Here is a 16,691-nt window from a genome sequence, read left to right on the forward strand (position 1 = left end):
GGAAATATCGCGAATATCGTGATAAGCACCGTGAGCTTTGCCGATGAGTTGGTGATATTAGCAAATTCCGGGCCCTACGAAACGAGCTAAAGGAGAAGGATGACAAATTGGTGAAGGTCATCGGAAAATGTAGTGAGCTCGAGGGGGAGTTGAAGGACAAATAGGAGGAGCTCGAAGTGAGTAGGGTGGTTGAGGCCCAGTGAGCTGACCTTCAGTCCCAAGTGGTCTTGCTGCGTGCCGAGCTGGAGGAGTGTCAACTTCGAGCAACCATTTTGAGTGGCGAGGTCACCGAGAAGGTAGCAGATTTGGATAGGGTGGAGTCGGCCCAGTTATCAACTGCGTGTAGATCTGCAGCTTTGGAGGACGCAATCCGTGCTAGGCTCAGAGAGGAGCGGCTTGATGAGCGGATTGGGGAGTTTGAAAAAGAGACTGCGGACCTTAGTGATCGAGTTGTTGCCCTTGAGGCCGAGAAGGCACAGTTATTAGCGCAACTGTCCTCCTCCCGTACTACCTTTCCTAATGTTCCTCAGGATCTGTATGAGGAAAGGATTCACACCGAGGCCCAGCTAGACATATTCAGGGATCTCATGAGGACGGGGGCTGTTTCGGAAGCCGACTTAGTGAATGCACGTGCTAAGGCACATGAAGCTCAGTTTGCTTGTGGCTATGACCCCGCCACACCAAAAGTTGGTGATGCTGAGGAAGACGTGGAAGGGATTGAGCAGGATGCCTGGTACGACGATGAGTATCCCAGCGGTGAAGTTGGAGAAATGGGTGGAGATGGTGCTGCTGAGTTAGGTATTACGTAGTTGTTTTTATTTCTTTTGCTTGTAATTCTTAAACATACTTTTGCTTGCATCTGTTTTAGCTTTTGTAAGGAATATATTTGAAGTAAGAAGTGTCGTTTTAACCATAAAAATTTGGTTTTGGCCATGGTCGTGGATTAGCAGGTGTTAATTCGAACGAGGTTGAACGTAACCGGTACTGAGTTGGTTCAAGCGAGGTCGAATGTGAGTCGATTCGAACAAGGTCGAATGCGAGTTAATTCGAACGAGGTCGAATGTGAGTTAATTCAAACGGGATTGAATGTAGTTTAATTCGAACGAGGTCAATTGTGAGTTAATTCGAATGAGGTCGAATGTGATTTAATTCGAACGAGGTAGAATGTGAGTTAGTTCGAATGAGATCGAATGTAGTTTAATTCGAACGAGGTCGAATGTGGGTTAATTCGAACGAGGTTGAATGCGATTTAATTCGAACAAGGTCGAATGTGAGTTAATTCGAATGAGGTCGAATGTAGTTTAATTCGAACGAGGTCAAATATGAGTTAATCCGAACGAGGTCGAATGTAGTTTAATTCGAACGAGGTCGGATGTGAGTTAATTCGAACGAGGTCGAATGTAGTTTAATTAATTATGGTCGGGGGGCTGGTTGATATTGAGGCAATGTTGTTCTGGCGAGAACATGGGCGGACTTCATACGTTTGTGTTTTGCTCATACTTGGAGAAATTTACATGTTTTTCGGGCTGGCATTCCAGTCCCAGTCTATCTAGTCCCTTCATTGGGTGACCTGGAGACGTGTTGAGAGGTTGGACAATGAACTAACTGTCCGGTGTCTCTTTCCGTTCACATTTCGACTTGGAAGTGTCCCCCTTTCGCCTCATTAAAAACCTCCTAGAGAAAACGCGAGTGGGACAAAACTCAAGTGAGGGAAAAAAAGTGCGACTGGAGGACGCTTTTTATTAAAAGTTTAAATACTTGAGGTGGGCGACGTTCCATTTGTTTGGCAGTTGTTTTCCTTCCATTGTTTCTAGTTGAAATGACCCTTTATTTGCTGCTGCCATCATTTTGTATGGGCCGTCCGAATTCGTACCTAGTTTGCCTTCCCGCGGGTCTTTACTTGCTTGTGTTTTAGCCTTGAGCACATAGTCCCCGACTGTGACTGGTCTGATCTTGGATTTTTTGTTATAATAGCGTTCTGCCTGCTGTTTTTGGGCAACGATCCTTATGTAGGCCATATCTCTCCATTTTTCGACTTCGTCGAGCTCTTGCCTTCTGCTTTCATCGTTTCTCGGCCCGCTCTCATGGGAGTATCGCAAACTGGGCTCTCCGACTTCGACTGGTATTACCGCATCAGTCTCATAGACTAAAGAGTAAGGTGTCTCTCATGTACTCGTCTTTGGCGTCGTGCGATAGGCCCAAAGCACTTCTGGTAACAGCTCCGACCATAATCCCTTAGCGTCCTCAAGTTTTTTCTTCAAGATGTTCAGTATTGTTTAATTGGAGGATTCTGCTTGCCCGTTGCCCGCGGGGTGGTATGGTGTGGAGAGTATTCTTTGGATATGCAACTTCTCAAAAAAAATTGGCAACCTTTTTTCCAGTAAATTGGGGTCCGTTGTCGCAACTGATCTCTTTGGGGAGGCCGAAGCGGCACACAATGTTTTTCCATATGAAGGCGGTCATTTCCTATTCGCGTATTTGTGCGAATGCTCCTGCTTCTACCCACTTTGAAAATAGTCAGTTAAAACCAAAAGAAATCGTACGTTACCTCGCCCCACAGGGAGGGAGCCGAGGATGTCCATTCCCCATTTGATGAAAGGCCAAGAGGAGGTGACCGAGTGGAGAGGCTCGCCCGCTTGATGGAGCATTGAGGCGTATTTTTGGCATTGTTCGTATTTTTTTACGAAGTCTGCGGCCTCTTTTTTCATGGTAGGCCAGTAGTAACCTGCCCGTATGAGACATTTGACCAGAGCTCGATTTCCTGAGTGAGCTCCGCAGTGGCCTTTATGGACTTCTTCTAGTACGCACTACGTCTGATTCGGGCCTAAGCATTTCCCTAGGGGGCCGCCATACGTCCTTTTATATAGGTCGTTATGAATGATGTTGTACCTGGCCGCTTGCATCCGGAGCTTCTTGGCTTCCTTTTTATCATCTGGGAGTACTCCGTCCTGCAAGTATGTAACAATACGGTTGCGCCAGTCCCAGGTTAGATTTATGGTCCTTACCTCAGTTTGATCTATCGATGAGTGGAGGGGGGGGGGGAAGGGGACAATGTTTCCTTATCCGGTTATGCTTTTAGTTGCTTCCACTAATTTAGTGACGCCGTCTGCTTCGATGTTTTGTGCTCGATGGATTTGGTCGAATTGGCACTCGTCGAACTCGGGCAATAGTCTGCAGATCTCGGCCTAGTATTTTTGTAAACTTTGCTCTTTGATCTGGAAAGTCCCTATGACTTGGTTGGCGACGAGTTGAGAGTCGCAGCGTAGGATGACCCGCCCCGTACTTAAGTGCTAGCCTTAACCCTGTAATCACGGCCTCATACTCTGCCGCGTTGTTAGTTATGTCCAGGCATCTTATGGACTGGAGAACCACTTTGCCTTTCGGGACTTCAAGTACAAGTCCCAGTCCGGCCCTTGATTCATTGGAGGCGCCGTCGGTGTAAAAAATCCATAGATCTTGTGTTCGCGGAGAATCGTGGGCGACTTCTTTTTCGACTTCGGGCATTATTTTTTGGCTGATGTCGGCGACGAAGTCGGCGAAGACTTGTGATTTTATCGTCGTCCGCGGTTGATATGTGATATCATGCTTGCTCAATTCTATGGCCCACTTAGCTAATCTTCCCGATAGCTCGTGCTTATGCAAGATGCTTCTCAAGGGGAAAGTTGTGATTACCGAGATCGGATGGCATTGGAAGTAGGGTCTAAGCTTTTGTGAAGCTATGACCAAGGCCAAGGCCAGTTTTTCGAGGTGGGGATACCTCGTCTCAGTGTTGACTAGGGTTTTGCTAATGTAATAGATAGGAGATTGCGTACCTTTGTTTTCTCGGACTAGGACTGCACTCACTAGTACTTCGGATACGGCGAGGTAGACGAGCAGACGTTCCCTTGGTTCTTCTTTGGCAAGCAACATTGGCGATGATAAGTAGGCTTTTAACTCCTTCAGGGCTTGAACGCACTCGGATGTACATAGGAGGCGGTCGTCCTTCTTGAGCACGCCGAAAAACTTGTGACATCTATCAGCTGATCGTGAGATGAATCTCGACATGGCGGGGATACGGCCGGTCAGCTTGTAAACTTGTTTCTTGCTTGTTAAGTGTTCTGGTATTCCCTCAATGGCTTTGATTTGGTCGAGATTGACCTCGATGCCTCTTTGTGATACTAGGAAGCCCAGGAATTTTCCTGAAGTTACGTTGAACGCACATTTCTCAAGGTTTAGGTTCATCCCATATCGCCTGAGTATGTTAAAGGCCTCTTTCAGGTGGTCGATGTGATCTTATTTCTTTTTGGACTTGACCAGCATGTCGTCTATGTAGACTTCCATCGTCTTGCCAAGTTGGTCTTTGAACATTTTGGTCACCAACCTTTGGTATGTCACCCCCGCGTTTTTCAGTCCGAAGGGCATCACCCTGTATCAGTACGTTCCTTGGTGGGTGATGAATGTGGTATTATCCTGGTCCTCCTCTTACATAAGGATCTGATTGTAGCCTGAGTAGGCATCTAAGAAGCTCAACGGTTCATGCCCGGCCATTGCGTCAATGAGCTAGTCAATGTGAGGTAGCGAGAATGAATCTTTGGGACATGCTTTGTTCAAATTCGTGAATTCTACGCACATCCACCACTTTTCGTTCTTCCTTTTCACCATGACCACATTGGAAACCCATTAGGGATATTTTGATTCCCTAATGGACCCGTTTTCTAATAATTTTTCGATCCCTTCGTGGACTGCATCGTTTATTGCAGAATTGAACTTTCGCTTAACCTACCTTACCGAGGGGGGGGGGGTAGAACAGGTCGACATTCAACTTGTGTGTGGCGACCTCCTTCGGGATACCTGGCATGTTTGCATGAGAAAAAGCAAACAAGTCCGCATTAGCAGTTAAGAATTGACGGAATTTACCTGGTTCTTGAAGCTTGCGGCCGACGTAGGCTTTCTTGCTATGGTCGTTTTCATCAAGTTGGACGGGGTCGAGGTCTTATACGGTTAATCCCGTGTTGTCCATTATTTTTGGATCTCTGATGACGTCCGCCTTTTCATCACAGCTCGACCTCGACATAGTTAATTGCTATGCATCTTCTGCTTTGCCCTTCATTTGTTGGGTGTATGTACAATCTTGGGAGATGCGATAGAATTCTCAAGATGTACGATGTTCTCCTCGTATGTTGAATACTCCCCATGGGGTTGGAAATATGATAACTTGGTACAAGCTGGAAGGGATAGCCCTCATGGCATGTATCCAAGGTCGACCTATTACGGCGTTGTACGCGTATACTGGTCCATGATGTGGAATGTGGTTTCCAGAATGATGCCGCCGACCAGGACGGGGAGTGTGATTTCTCCGGATGTTCGTTCAACTGCATTGTTAAAACCTGTTAGCATGATGCAGCGCGGTATTATCCTATCCTCGAGTTTCATTTGTGCAAGTACTCGAGGATGGACAATGCACGCGCTGCTCCCATTGTCCACCATAATGCGTCTTACATCTGTATCTAATATTCGTAAAGTGATAACAAGGGCATCATAGTGAGGGAAAACCAAACCTTGGGTATCTGACTTATTGAAGATGATACTTTCTTTGGGTTCGTCGTACCGTTCATGAGTGATTGACCATTTGAGCTTGTGGGTTGTGGAGAAATTTACGCTATTGATCGAAATGTCGTCTCCGCCCCCGATGATCATTTGAATGGTACGAGTCGGAAAGGGTGGTTTCGGCGGTCCCTGGTGTTGTTCACGTCCTCGGGCAAAGTTGGTCCTTCCTCGACCGCTCAACAATTCTTTGAGGTGTCCTTGATGAATCATGTTCATGACCTCCTATTTAGGGCGATGCAGTCCTCAGTTTTGTGACCTCGCTCTTGGTGGAACTCACAGAGGGCGTCTGATTTTCTAGTGCTTAAATCTGACCTCATCTTTTGTGGCCACTTTACTTTTGGTCTGAGCTTCTCCAATGCATAGACTATTTCTGAGAGTGACACAAATAAATTGTGAGCGGATAGTAAATGGGGCATACCTCTCTCGTTCCGGTGAGTCCCTGTCCTTGGCCTAGATGGGCTTCGTTGTGGGCGAGGGGCATGATGGTGCTTCTAACATTCATGCCTTTCTCGGTTGGATCGTGGAGTTGCAAGATCTCTCTTGGTATCATTTCTTTGATCCTTCCTGGTTTTGGCTTGCATCGAGGTCAATCGATGAGTTGGCCCATTCAGATCGTCTTCGTCGGCACGAACCTCGGCACAATAGGCGTTGTGTATTTCATCCCAAGTGGTTGGAGGATATTTCATAAGCCGGTTTAATAGTTTTCTGGTCTCCCTTGAGCCATTCCTGTTCAGCCCGTTCTGGAAAGCTGCAACAGCCATTCCTTCCGATACATTGGGTAAGGTCATCCTTACTCTGTTGAAACGAGCGAGGAAGTCCCTCAATCCATCTCCGGGTGATTGTTTGATGGCAAATATATCGTTCACTCTTGCCTCCGCCTTTTTAGCCCCAGCATGGGCCATCACGAACTTCTCAACCATCTCTTCGAATATTTCAATGGAGCGCGTGGGCAGCTGTGAATACCAAGTCAATGCTCCTCCGGTAAGGGTCTCGCCGAACTTTTTCAACAAGATGGAGGAGACTTGTTCTTTGGCGAGATCATTGCCCTTTACCGCAGTGACATAGTGAGTTACATGATCTTCGGGGTCGGTCGTACCATCATAAATTTTCAGATAAGGCGGCATCTTGAACGTCTTGGGTATGGCATGTGGGGCTGCTTCATCACTATAGGGTTACTCGACGAACTGTCTAGCGTCTCTTTTTGGCAAGAGTTTTGGGGCACCCGGTATTTTGTCGACTCTTACTTGGTGTTCTCTCTTTTGATCCCGAAGCATTTTGTTTTCATTTTCCATTTCTTCCATTTTCCTCAGAATGGCTGTGAGGGTGTCGTTACCTGCATTATTAATATTGTGAGTGATACCTGTTACTGAAGGGGGAAGACCGTGCTGCTTGGCCGTTGCTGGTGCAATGCAAGTCCTTGCATTTTCTCTAACTGCCTCTTGAGTGGGCTTGTTGAGGATACTGGTCAGTGCATTTGTCAGCTAAGCTTCGAGTAGGTTCTTCACTACTGGTAGCGCTTCTTCTGTTGTGGACGTGGAAGCTCCTTTACCGTGGGATGTTGTGATACTTCCGTGAGGGACAGGTGATTCACTTCATCGGGGAGAGGTGTTAGGCATTATGCCTTCGCCTTCTGTTTTGGAGACCTCATTGATGGTGTTTAAGAGGTTGGTAGTGAGATCGGCCACTGCCTTCATCCTTTCTTCTCCCTTGCCTGCCATGTCAGATCTGGGTGTACAAGGAAGTATGAGCGGTTTTTTTTTTTTTGTGAACTGTGCGAGTTATAGATCTAGAAAAACTAAAGATTTAACTAGGTATCCCCACAGACGGCGCCAAATTGTTTGACCAAAAAATATAGACTTTTGATTAAACAAATTAATATTGTATGACGAAGGGCTAAACCTAGTTAATGATAATAACTTTAGATCTATAATCAATTAACACCAATCACGCAAGAGCAGTGTTGAGAGAAGATTAAATGTGATGTATATTCAATGTTTCAAGATCATTAATGATGGGGGAATATCAAGCATTAAATAACGATAAATGACATTAAAGTAAATAAGGAGAATGATTCACCCAATTTTGAATGAGGTGGATGATTCTTCTTTTTGACAATGGTGAATGATAGACAAATACTAGAATATTGGGACCCTTCTCGGATCTAATGGAAAAAGTGTGGAATAGTAGACAATCGAATCTCTTTAGAAAGGTAGTGATTGACTTTTATCTCGAAAGAAAGTCTATTTTTTCAAGAATATTCTTATCAGAGAATATTACACATCTCCCTCCCCCTATCTCTTTTTCTATTTTATATGGGACATTCCCCAGTCAACCCTAAAAGTACAGACACCAAGAATATTTAATAGAATATTCTCCTGAATATTTTATTACAAAAACTAGTCGTTAGCTCTCGACCTCGGCCTTTATTGACTACTCGACTACGAGCCCCGTTATCTACTAATCGACCTCGACCATATCACTTTCTACGATACCGTTTCGTGTCAAATCTTAATGAAAGCAGATTTTGACCCATACAAAAGCGTCTATAGAATCCCGCGTGTCCCAAGAAACTCCAGACACCCTTCACAGAAATGGGTGGAGGTAATTTTTCAACCACCTCCACCTTTGCGTTATCAACTTCAATGCCGCTCCTTGACATTTTGTGACCCAACACGATGCCTTCTTGCACCTAAAATGGCACTTTTCCCAATTCAACACTAGATTTGTTTCTTCACAACGGGCCAACACCTTGCTCAAATTCTTCAAACGGTCATCATAAGAAGACCCAAAGACTGAAAAATCATCCATAAAGACTTCCAAAAATATTTCCACCATATCGGTGAAAATAACCATCATGCACCTCTGGAAAGTGGCTGGTGCATTACAAAGACCAAACAACATTCACTTGAAGGCGAAAGTGCCATAAGGGAAAGTAAAAGTGGTCTTCTCCTGATCCTCCGGGCATATGACAATCTGGTTGTACCCCGAATAACCATCAAGGAAGTAATAATATTCATGCCCCGCCAATCTGTCCAACATTCGGTCAATGAATAAAAGTGAGAAATGGTCCTTGCGGGTTGTTTTGTTGAGCCTTCTGTAATCAATGCAAACTATCCACCCCGTCACGGTGCGAGTAGGAATTAGCCCATTTTTCTCATTCTCTACCACAGTCATCCCCCCTTTTTTAGGCACACATTGCACTAGGCTTACCCAGTTGCTGTCAGAGATAGGAAAGATGATACCTACGTCGAGCCACTTAATCACTTCATTCTTCACGACCTTTTTCATTATGGGATTTAATCTCATTTGTTGCTCAATACTGGGGCCATGTCCATCTTCCAAAACATTTTTATGCATGCAAAATGATGGACTGATTCCCTTGATGTCAGCAATTGTCCACCCAATAGCCTTTTTATGCTTGAGAAGTACTCTAGGAAATGTCTCTTCTTGAACCTTAGTCACGTTGGATGAGATAATCACTAGCAATGTCTCAGAGTTCCCCAAATAAGCATAGCGCAGATGCGCTGGAAGGGGCTTAAGTTCTAGCTTTGGAGCTTCTTCAATAGATGGCTTAGGAGGGATCAGAGTGACAGGCTTGTCCAACTCCTCAAATCTCCCAAACCCATGGACATAACTGCAAGACATGTTGAGTACTTGCTCAATTTCTCCCATCATCTCATCTTCACGTCTTCTTTATCCCCAAGCTAATCTCATTCAATAGGATATATGGGGCTTATATAAGGCACTAATGATGTCACATCAGTTTCCACCACAAAAATCATGGATAGCCCTTCATAGTGGGCTGTCAATCTGAGTGCTTTATACAAATTGAATACCTCCATTCGATCACCTACTCTCATCGTCATCTTTCCTTCACATACATCAATAATAGCTCGGCCCGTAGCTAAGAATGGACCCCCCAAAATAAATGAGACTTCCCGATCAGGCTCGTAGTCCAAGATAATAAAATCAGCAGGGAATATGAAAGAACCCACTTGAACTAACACATCTTCAAGCACTCCTCTAGGATGAGCAAGGGAGCAATCAACCAACTGTAAAATTACCATTGTTGGGCGGGGCTCACCCAACCCCAACTGTCTGAATACAGATAACGACATCAAATTGATTCTTGCTCCAAGATCACACAAAGCTCACCCGACTGCATGCTGACCAATCGAGATTTGGATAGTGAAACTACCCGGATCCTTCAATTTATGTGGTAGCTTGCTTTGAATTCTTGAGCTACATTCCTGAGTGAGTGACACGGTCTCAAACTCGGTCAACCTCCATTTATTTACCACTATATCCTTGATGTATTTAGCATATTTGGGCACTTCTTGTAGCATGTCTACCAGTGGAATATTGATTTGCACCAGCTTCAAAATATCAAGAAACTTTTTATAAGTGACATTATCCTTCACTTTCTGCAATCTCTGAGGGAACAGAGGTGGTGGCCTCGCAACTAATGGTGGGGGTTGCTTAGCCACCGCCTCTTCACTTGTCTTCTCTGACTCCTTTGATTTTTGTGATTCTGCCTCTTGGTGGTCGGTTTCTTATTAAACGTCACTTGTTTCCTCTTTTTCGACTGGACTTCTTCTAACTATCTCTTATTTCTCAATGACACAACATTAATAGATACTTTAGGATTAGCCTCAGTGTCACTTGGAAGAGCTCCATCTGATCGAGTATTTTGGGCACTGGCAAGGTGTCCCATTTCTCGCTCCAAATTTCTCATCACTGCTGCTTGGGCATGCTGGTCAACCATTAATTTCTTCATCATCTCCTCAAAGTGACTCATCGGGTTTGCAGGTTGTTCAGCCTGAGGTGGTCTATATTGTTATTAGGGTGCTTGTGGCTTGTACTGATTCTGAGCACTTGGTTTCCACCCCCAAGAGAAGTTTGGATGGTTCCCCTAGTTAGGATTGTAAGTGTTCCCATACTGGTTTGTCTGTCCCCTATTTGCATTACCCATAAAACAGTCAGACTCTGGATTATCTGGGCATAGGTCGCTCGTGTGACCCTCTCCACATACTTCACAAAATATTTGAACCTGTTGCACTAGCTGGGCTTGTTGCTTGTTAATAACCAAGGTCATCTGATTGACTTGGTTGGTCAATGTGGAAATCTATGCTGATAATGCAGAGACAACATCTAACTCGAGAACCCCTACAGATTTTTGCATTATGTGTCTTCCCGTCTCTCCTTTCCAATCAGAATTGCTTTTGGAGAATTTGTTCAATAATGCATATATCTCATCGAAGATTTTCTCCAACACCTGACCTCTCGATGTATCATCTACCACAATCTTTGTCTCGGGATGTAGCCCTTCTATGAAAGTGTGAGCTAACACTTCATTTGTCTGATTGTGATGAGGACAGTCTGTGAGCATCCCCTTGAACCTTTCCCAAGCTGAGTATAAAGACTCCCCCGATTTCTATTTGAAGGCGACTATCTTACTTCTGATCTTTGTAGTTTTGCCTGATGGGAAGAACCTTGCCAAACATTCCCTCGCCAGATCATTCCATGATGTAATAGAATTAGATATTTTTGCCTTCAACCATCACTTTGCTTCACCCAACAGAGAGAATGGGAATAGTATGAGCCTCACATAGTCTGGAGTGACTTTGTTAGTAATATAAGTATTACTAATCTCCAAGAAGTTCAGGATGTGCTGTTGTGGATCCTCGTGTGGAAGACCCAAAAACTACACATTCACATGTAGTAGATGGATCATGCTCTGTTTTAGCTCAAAGTGCCCACTGATTTTGGGCTTCACAATGCTGGAGGTGACGTTAGCAATGCTGGGCATTGCCACCTCCTGAACAACAATATGTTGCTCCTCTGCCATGTCCACAGGAAATTGAACGAGTGCCTGAAGATTATTTGTGTCCCTTGCTTCCCCCAACCTCTTGTGAAATGTTCTCTCAGGTTCGGGGTCAAAGACTTGAAGTCTGTCCTGGCTTCTGACCCTTTGCATTCAATCAAGGTTCCTGAGAGCAGAGCAACAATTGAGTAACGTTAGACTTGACAAAATAAACAATTAAAGATAATACTAGAAAGTAGCCAATATTCAAGTCCCCGGCAACTACGCCAAAAACTTGGCTCCCAAACGTACACACAATTATATGTGGTCGTACAAGTAATAAAATGATAAGTCGAGTGTCGAACCCACAGATATTTGTATTAACTATCCACTAAATTCACCAAGATTGTTATTGAGTCGAGTCAATCCGAGTTCAAAAGTGTGGTTATACTAAACAATAATTCTAACTAGTGACTAAATTATCAAGCAGCAAAATGGATGTTATGTATTCAGTAGAGACAAATATTCCAGGGTTGTGATCAATTCTAACCAATCCTATTGTGTCTAGTTAACTCTCCCTTTCATACAATTCACTCATGGTTGCTAATTAATCGAACAATTATTCTCACAGCCTTCTCCCGAAGTACTACTCGCCTATCTAAAATAGATTAACGCCTATATTCCTATGGAATCAATCTATTAAGAATGCATTAAGATTACGATATTTAATTAAGCACGATTACTAGGTATATTCCTATCCTAACCACAAATCTGCCTCCCTCAGAATTAAGATCATGCTCTCTTCAATTCTTCTATAATCTATACATGGCTTTCCTAAGCATATCATAGATAGTAAATAGAACCTAACTGCTGGCCAGACAATTAAGCAATTAATCATAGAATTGAAGAAACAACCATATATTGGTGAATTGTAATTATGGTTAAGTCAACGTTAAACAATAATATTCATGGCTAAATTACAACCCCAGAACTATGGGGTTTAGCCACTCATGATAATATCAAAACTAATTCACAAGTGTTGAATAATTGAAAATACTAAGAAAAGATGAAGAAAACTATTATGTCCTCGCTCCCGAATGTTTCTCGTGTGTTTTTTCCTTCAAAGTGGTGTCTCCCCTCTCAAAATAGGCTTAGTCTTTCTTTTATACGCGTTTGGTAGGTCTTGGGCCGAAATAACCTTATCTCGGGCAAAGTTGGAGAAATTCCCGTCACCAGCGTCCAGGGCAGCATGGCCGCCATCTCTATTCATGTATAGTAATCAAACAAGGTGTATTAATACAAGAATCATATTCATGCAGAGGCAGAGGCGTCAGTGTAAGCAAGCGCCAACTCCTACAAACAACACAAAACATAATATAATCTCTACCAATGAGACGTGATGATATTAATCTGAGTATATCAATTGGAGTATTAGAACATTGTCTATCATCATTTGCATGCTCCATGTGCATGTGTGCTTTGTATTCCTTATTTACTTAATTAAAAATTTGTTTACTCGTAAAATGGTACAATTAAATTTATACATGGTTTCTAGACAAGTGAATTAATTTGATCCTGAAATAATAAAATAATTGAAGAATTATGAAATACTTAGCCTTGAGATGGAGATGAAATAACATAAATAGCAGTTCTAGGCAATCATTCTTAATGTCGCAGAATATTCTCTATTAAATGCTACCGGGTGAAGAGTATTCATTATATCTTTATGAGCGTTATTCTTTTCGGTGACAAACGGAACAGTTGTCTTCGGCCTTATCTATCCCCCCGTCTTGGGTTCCACATGTCCCTATTTTGGGTGGCCACGAGTCATAGCATATTTTACCCTATACAGATAATTCCCCTGCTTTCTGGTGACACAACTTTGTGTTACCGGAAAGTTGGTAGAAACACTCTTTTGGCTGAAATTACTATAACTCCCTCTGAAGGCTTCTGACGGTTGATTAGACGCATGCCTCTCTGTATTTAATGCCCCAAACACGTGTCATCCCATGATTCAACACAACTTTTGCCGATTCTCGAGGTAATCATGGCCATGAATTTAGCTGCCAAAACTTTTACTTATACGCATCAACCTTCTCCTCTATACTTCATAATTTTACAAGCTTCTCTTATTCGACTTGCATCCTGCTCTTCATCTTTTCTCTAACTCTCTTCAAGCAAAAACCTTTTCTTACTTCCATACAATGGCTTCTTCGTCAAAACGTACTAGTTTTTCAAAGAACAAGAACAAGGCCGAGGATTCTGCTCCTCCAACAGTGGGATCCATCATCCCTAGAAGTCTTGTTACTACAAAAGACTTTGAGGAGAAATTTCCTATTACTAACTCTCGTACATGGGCCGTAAGTAGGTATCCTTCTTCCATTCATCCTTCTAGCATTCCTGCTGTGAAGGAAGACTGTTGCTGTCACATTTTGGATATTGTTGCTCCTGATCTATCGGAGTGAGTGACCCTACCCAATGAGGGTTTTACATAGTTTTACACGTATCCATTTACTTTGGGTGCATTCTCTTTGAGTGGAGAGATTGACTCCGTTATTGCAGAGTTTTGCATCCGCTATCATGTGTGTTTGGCATAAGTAAGTCCTTCTGTGTAGATGACGTTTGTTTGCCTTCGACATTTGTGCTAGGAGATGGGAGAAGAGCTAACCTTAGCTCATATGATGAATCTCTATTCTCCTAAGATCTTCTGTGGGGGAATGATAAACCTATGCAAGCGTGGTCACCATGCTCTGTTGTCTAGCATGGATGAGGACAACGACCGTGGATGGATGGAATGATTCGTTGCAGTTGCCACCAACGATATCATTCTGACAACAACTTCATCATTTCCGGCCGCTTGGAATCGCACTCGTAAGCTCATTGTTTAATATTTATTTTATTAAATATTCTTCTATACCAGTATTGATCATCCATCCTTCGTTTGTTTCAGCAAGCCGATGGATCCCACTGGCAGTTGAAGGTTTGGACCGGTGGGTCCAGAAGATCTTGGATGTTACAATGCCTGAAACTCGATTGTGGAAAGAATTGGCCCCTAAATACGGGTGTAAGGCCAAAAATCATGATAATTCAAACTCACAGTGTTTTAATTGTTTATGTGAAGAACTTGATTGATCCCTTCTACCTTGTCTATGAAATCAGGTCTACCCGCGAGCTCTGTTGCTGCCCCCGAGGAGGACATCTTGGCTGATCCTACTGATGCGGCGAGGCTGCTTCAGGAGATGCTTACTCGAATAGGTATCTTCGGGCCTGCTTCGGGTACAAGTGTATCATTATGGAGTCCTCGGTCGGAGGACAAACAACCGTAAAGAAGATGCTCCTCCGCGACCGGGGAAAGAAATAAGAGGGCGAAGACTGCTGCCCCCGAGTCATCTCTGGTAGTGATGATGATTGGCCCTCCTTCTGGGCCAGTCGTAGACACCGTTATAATCGATAATGATGAAGAAGCTAGTGATGGGGGAGCTTCTCTACATTGAAGACGACGATCCTCATCATCTCAACAAGATGCTCGACCCATTGAGATTATTACATCGACCGAGGACGATGTTTTGGGACTTTGGGGAGAGTTTGATTTGGTAGATAATGCCAAATCCCGTCTTTGGTCCCCAATTGTTGTGCCCGGTGCTGCGGGGCTTAGTACCAGGTCCCTGTCATCTTTGGTTGGCGAGCATACAATAACCATCACTGCATTTGATGCAATTGCTTCTCACTCTTCAACCCTATCAACTTCATCTCCACTTTCGCCTACACCACTTCACTCGCATCTATTATTCCACCAGCAACTACCATATCACCTCCACCAGTCATACTTTATCATGAAAGAAGTTTTCCTTTTCCCCAGTTCATGGGAATTTGGGAAACAATTATGCTCCCCCTCCGGAGATCCGCAAGGGAGGAGGAATGTTACTCTTTCGGTCTCCACTGGATGCAACTTGCTATCCCGACCAGTGAATCTTGCTAATTACCTGAAGCTAAGGATTCGGAAAAGATTCAGGCTCTCTCGGGAGAGTGTTTGTTGAACAACGCCATGCACAACGCCGCAACGGTATATTCTTTACTTCTTTTGTTGTTTCTACTATTTTTGTATAGACACATCAAGAGTTTGTTTTTCTCATTTTGTAGGCCAACTTTATTGCTTCCGAGGGACTTAGAAGGTTGATTATGGAAAAGGAGGAACTTACTTCCGAGCGGGATCAACTTGTGGTTAAACGGGACCAAGCCGTTATTCGCCTCTCAGAATTGGAAACTAAGGCTGCCGAGGCTGTTGTGTTGGAAATTCGTTTGCAGCAAAGTGAGCAGAAAGTGGAGACCCTTAGCCAAGAGATTGCCCCTATGAGGTTCCAATTTGAAGAGGCTAAGGCCAAATGGGCTGAAGTCCATAATTCCATTCTTGCTGCATCCGTTCGTGAGGCTGCCTCTGCTGAAAGACTGAACAACCTAGAGGCAGCCTTGAATTCCAAGGCTAAAGAACTTGTTGCTTCAGAGGTGAAACATGCCCAGTTGAAGGAGAAGCATAAGAGGATCATTGAGCATAATAAGATTTTTAGCTCTACTGTCTGCGAGCTCGATGTTAGCCTCAAGTCCGTTAGATGCGCCCGGGAAAACCTTTCTGCCGAGGTCACCCAACTCAAAGAAGAACTCAAGCATCGAGCGACTTCCCTCATTGTAGAGAAAATTTATGCTATGTACAGCATAAGGAGGAAAACATTGGAAGAGGCCAAAGCTGGTATCATTGATTTTGATGCCGAAATTGCTAAGGCCCGTGAGCTTGAGTTAGCTGCTAAAAGTGGTCTGCCATCGAGGTCTGATGCTCCTGGTCCTTCCGATTCCGATTTTAAGTTTTCGGGAATGGAAAAAGAATCGGAGGATGATAATGATGAAGGCTAAATTGGTGAAGATCAAAATGTTGAGCCATAGGTGGATCTATCTACTACTCCCGGGGACGCGGACACTTCTCTTCCTCCGGGTTCCAGAGATACTGCAGTTTGGCTTTTCTTTTTCTTTTTCCAATTCTTGTATCTGTGCCATTTTGGCATGTTATTGTAAATAGAAATATATTTTTGCTCAAGTTTTTGTTTGAGTCTCTCTTTCGTTTGAATACTCATGCAAGTCTTTAACCTTTGCATTTATTCCTTTTGCTTAAGAATTTTGTGCAAGTTTTTCTGTTTGCATCTTATTATGTAAAACCTTGGATGTATTTTCCCCAAAGCATTTTGATTCCGGGCATAAATTCTTCCAAAACCAACTCTTTATCGTGAGCGTTTTTATAAGAGAAGGCCCTCTT

At 43.7% G+C, this 16,691-nt stretch overlaps 2 protein-coding genes across 2 annotated transcripts; one reads left to right on the forward strand and one right to left on the reverse strand.

Annotated features, from left to right (window-relative positions):
- Window positions 1-6,077: 6,077 nt before the first annotated feature.
- Window positions 6,078-6,710, reverse strand: LOC138896300 (uncharacterized). Its single transcript, XM_070181099.1, has one exon. It carries the CDS (start codon window positions 6,708-6,710, stop codon window positions 6,078-6,080), a length of 633 nt encoding a protein of 210 aa, XP_070037200.1.
- Window positions 6,711-14,040: 7,330 nt separating this feature from the next.
- Window positions 14,041-16,294, forward strand: LOC138896301 (uncharacterized). Its single transcript, XM_070181100.1, has 5 exons — window positions 14,041-14,170; window positions 14,310-14,453; window positions 14,549-14,644; window positions 15,379-15,452; window positions 15,530-16,294. The coding sequence occupies exons 1-5, from the start codon at window positions 14,041-14,043 to the stop codon at window positions 16,292-16,294; spliced, it is 1,209 nt and encodes a 402-aa protein (XP_070037201.1).
- Window positions 16,295-16,691: the final 397 nt, after the last annotated feature.

Source organism: Nicotiana tomentosiformis, chromosome 7, assembly GCF_000390325.3.
Source record: "Nicotiana tomentosiformis chromosome 7, ASM39032v3, whole genome shotgun sequence".
NCBI lineage: Eukaryota > Viridiplantae > Streptophyta > Magnoliopsida > Solanales > Solanaceae > Nicotiana > Nicotiana tomentosiformis.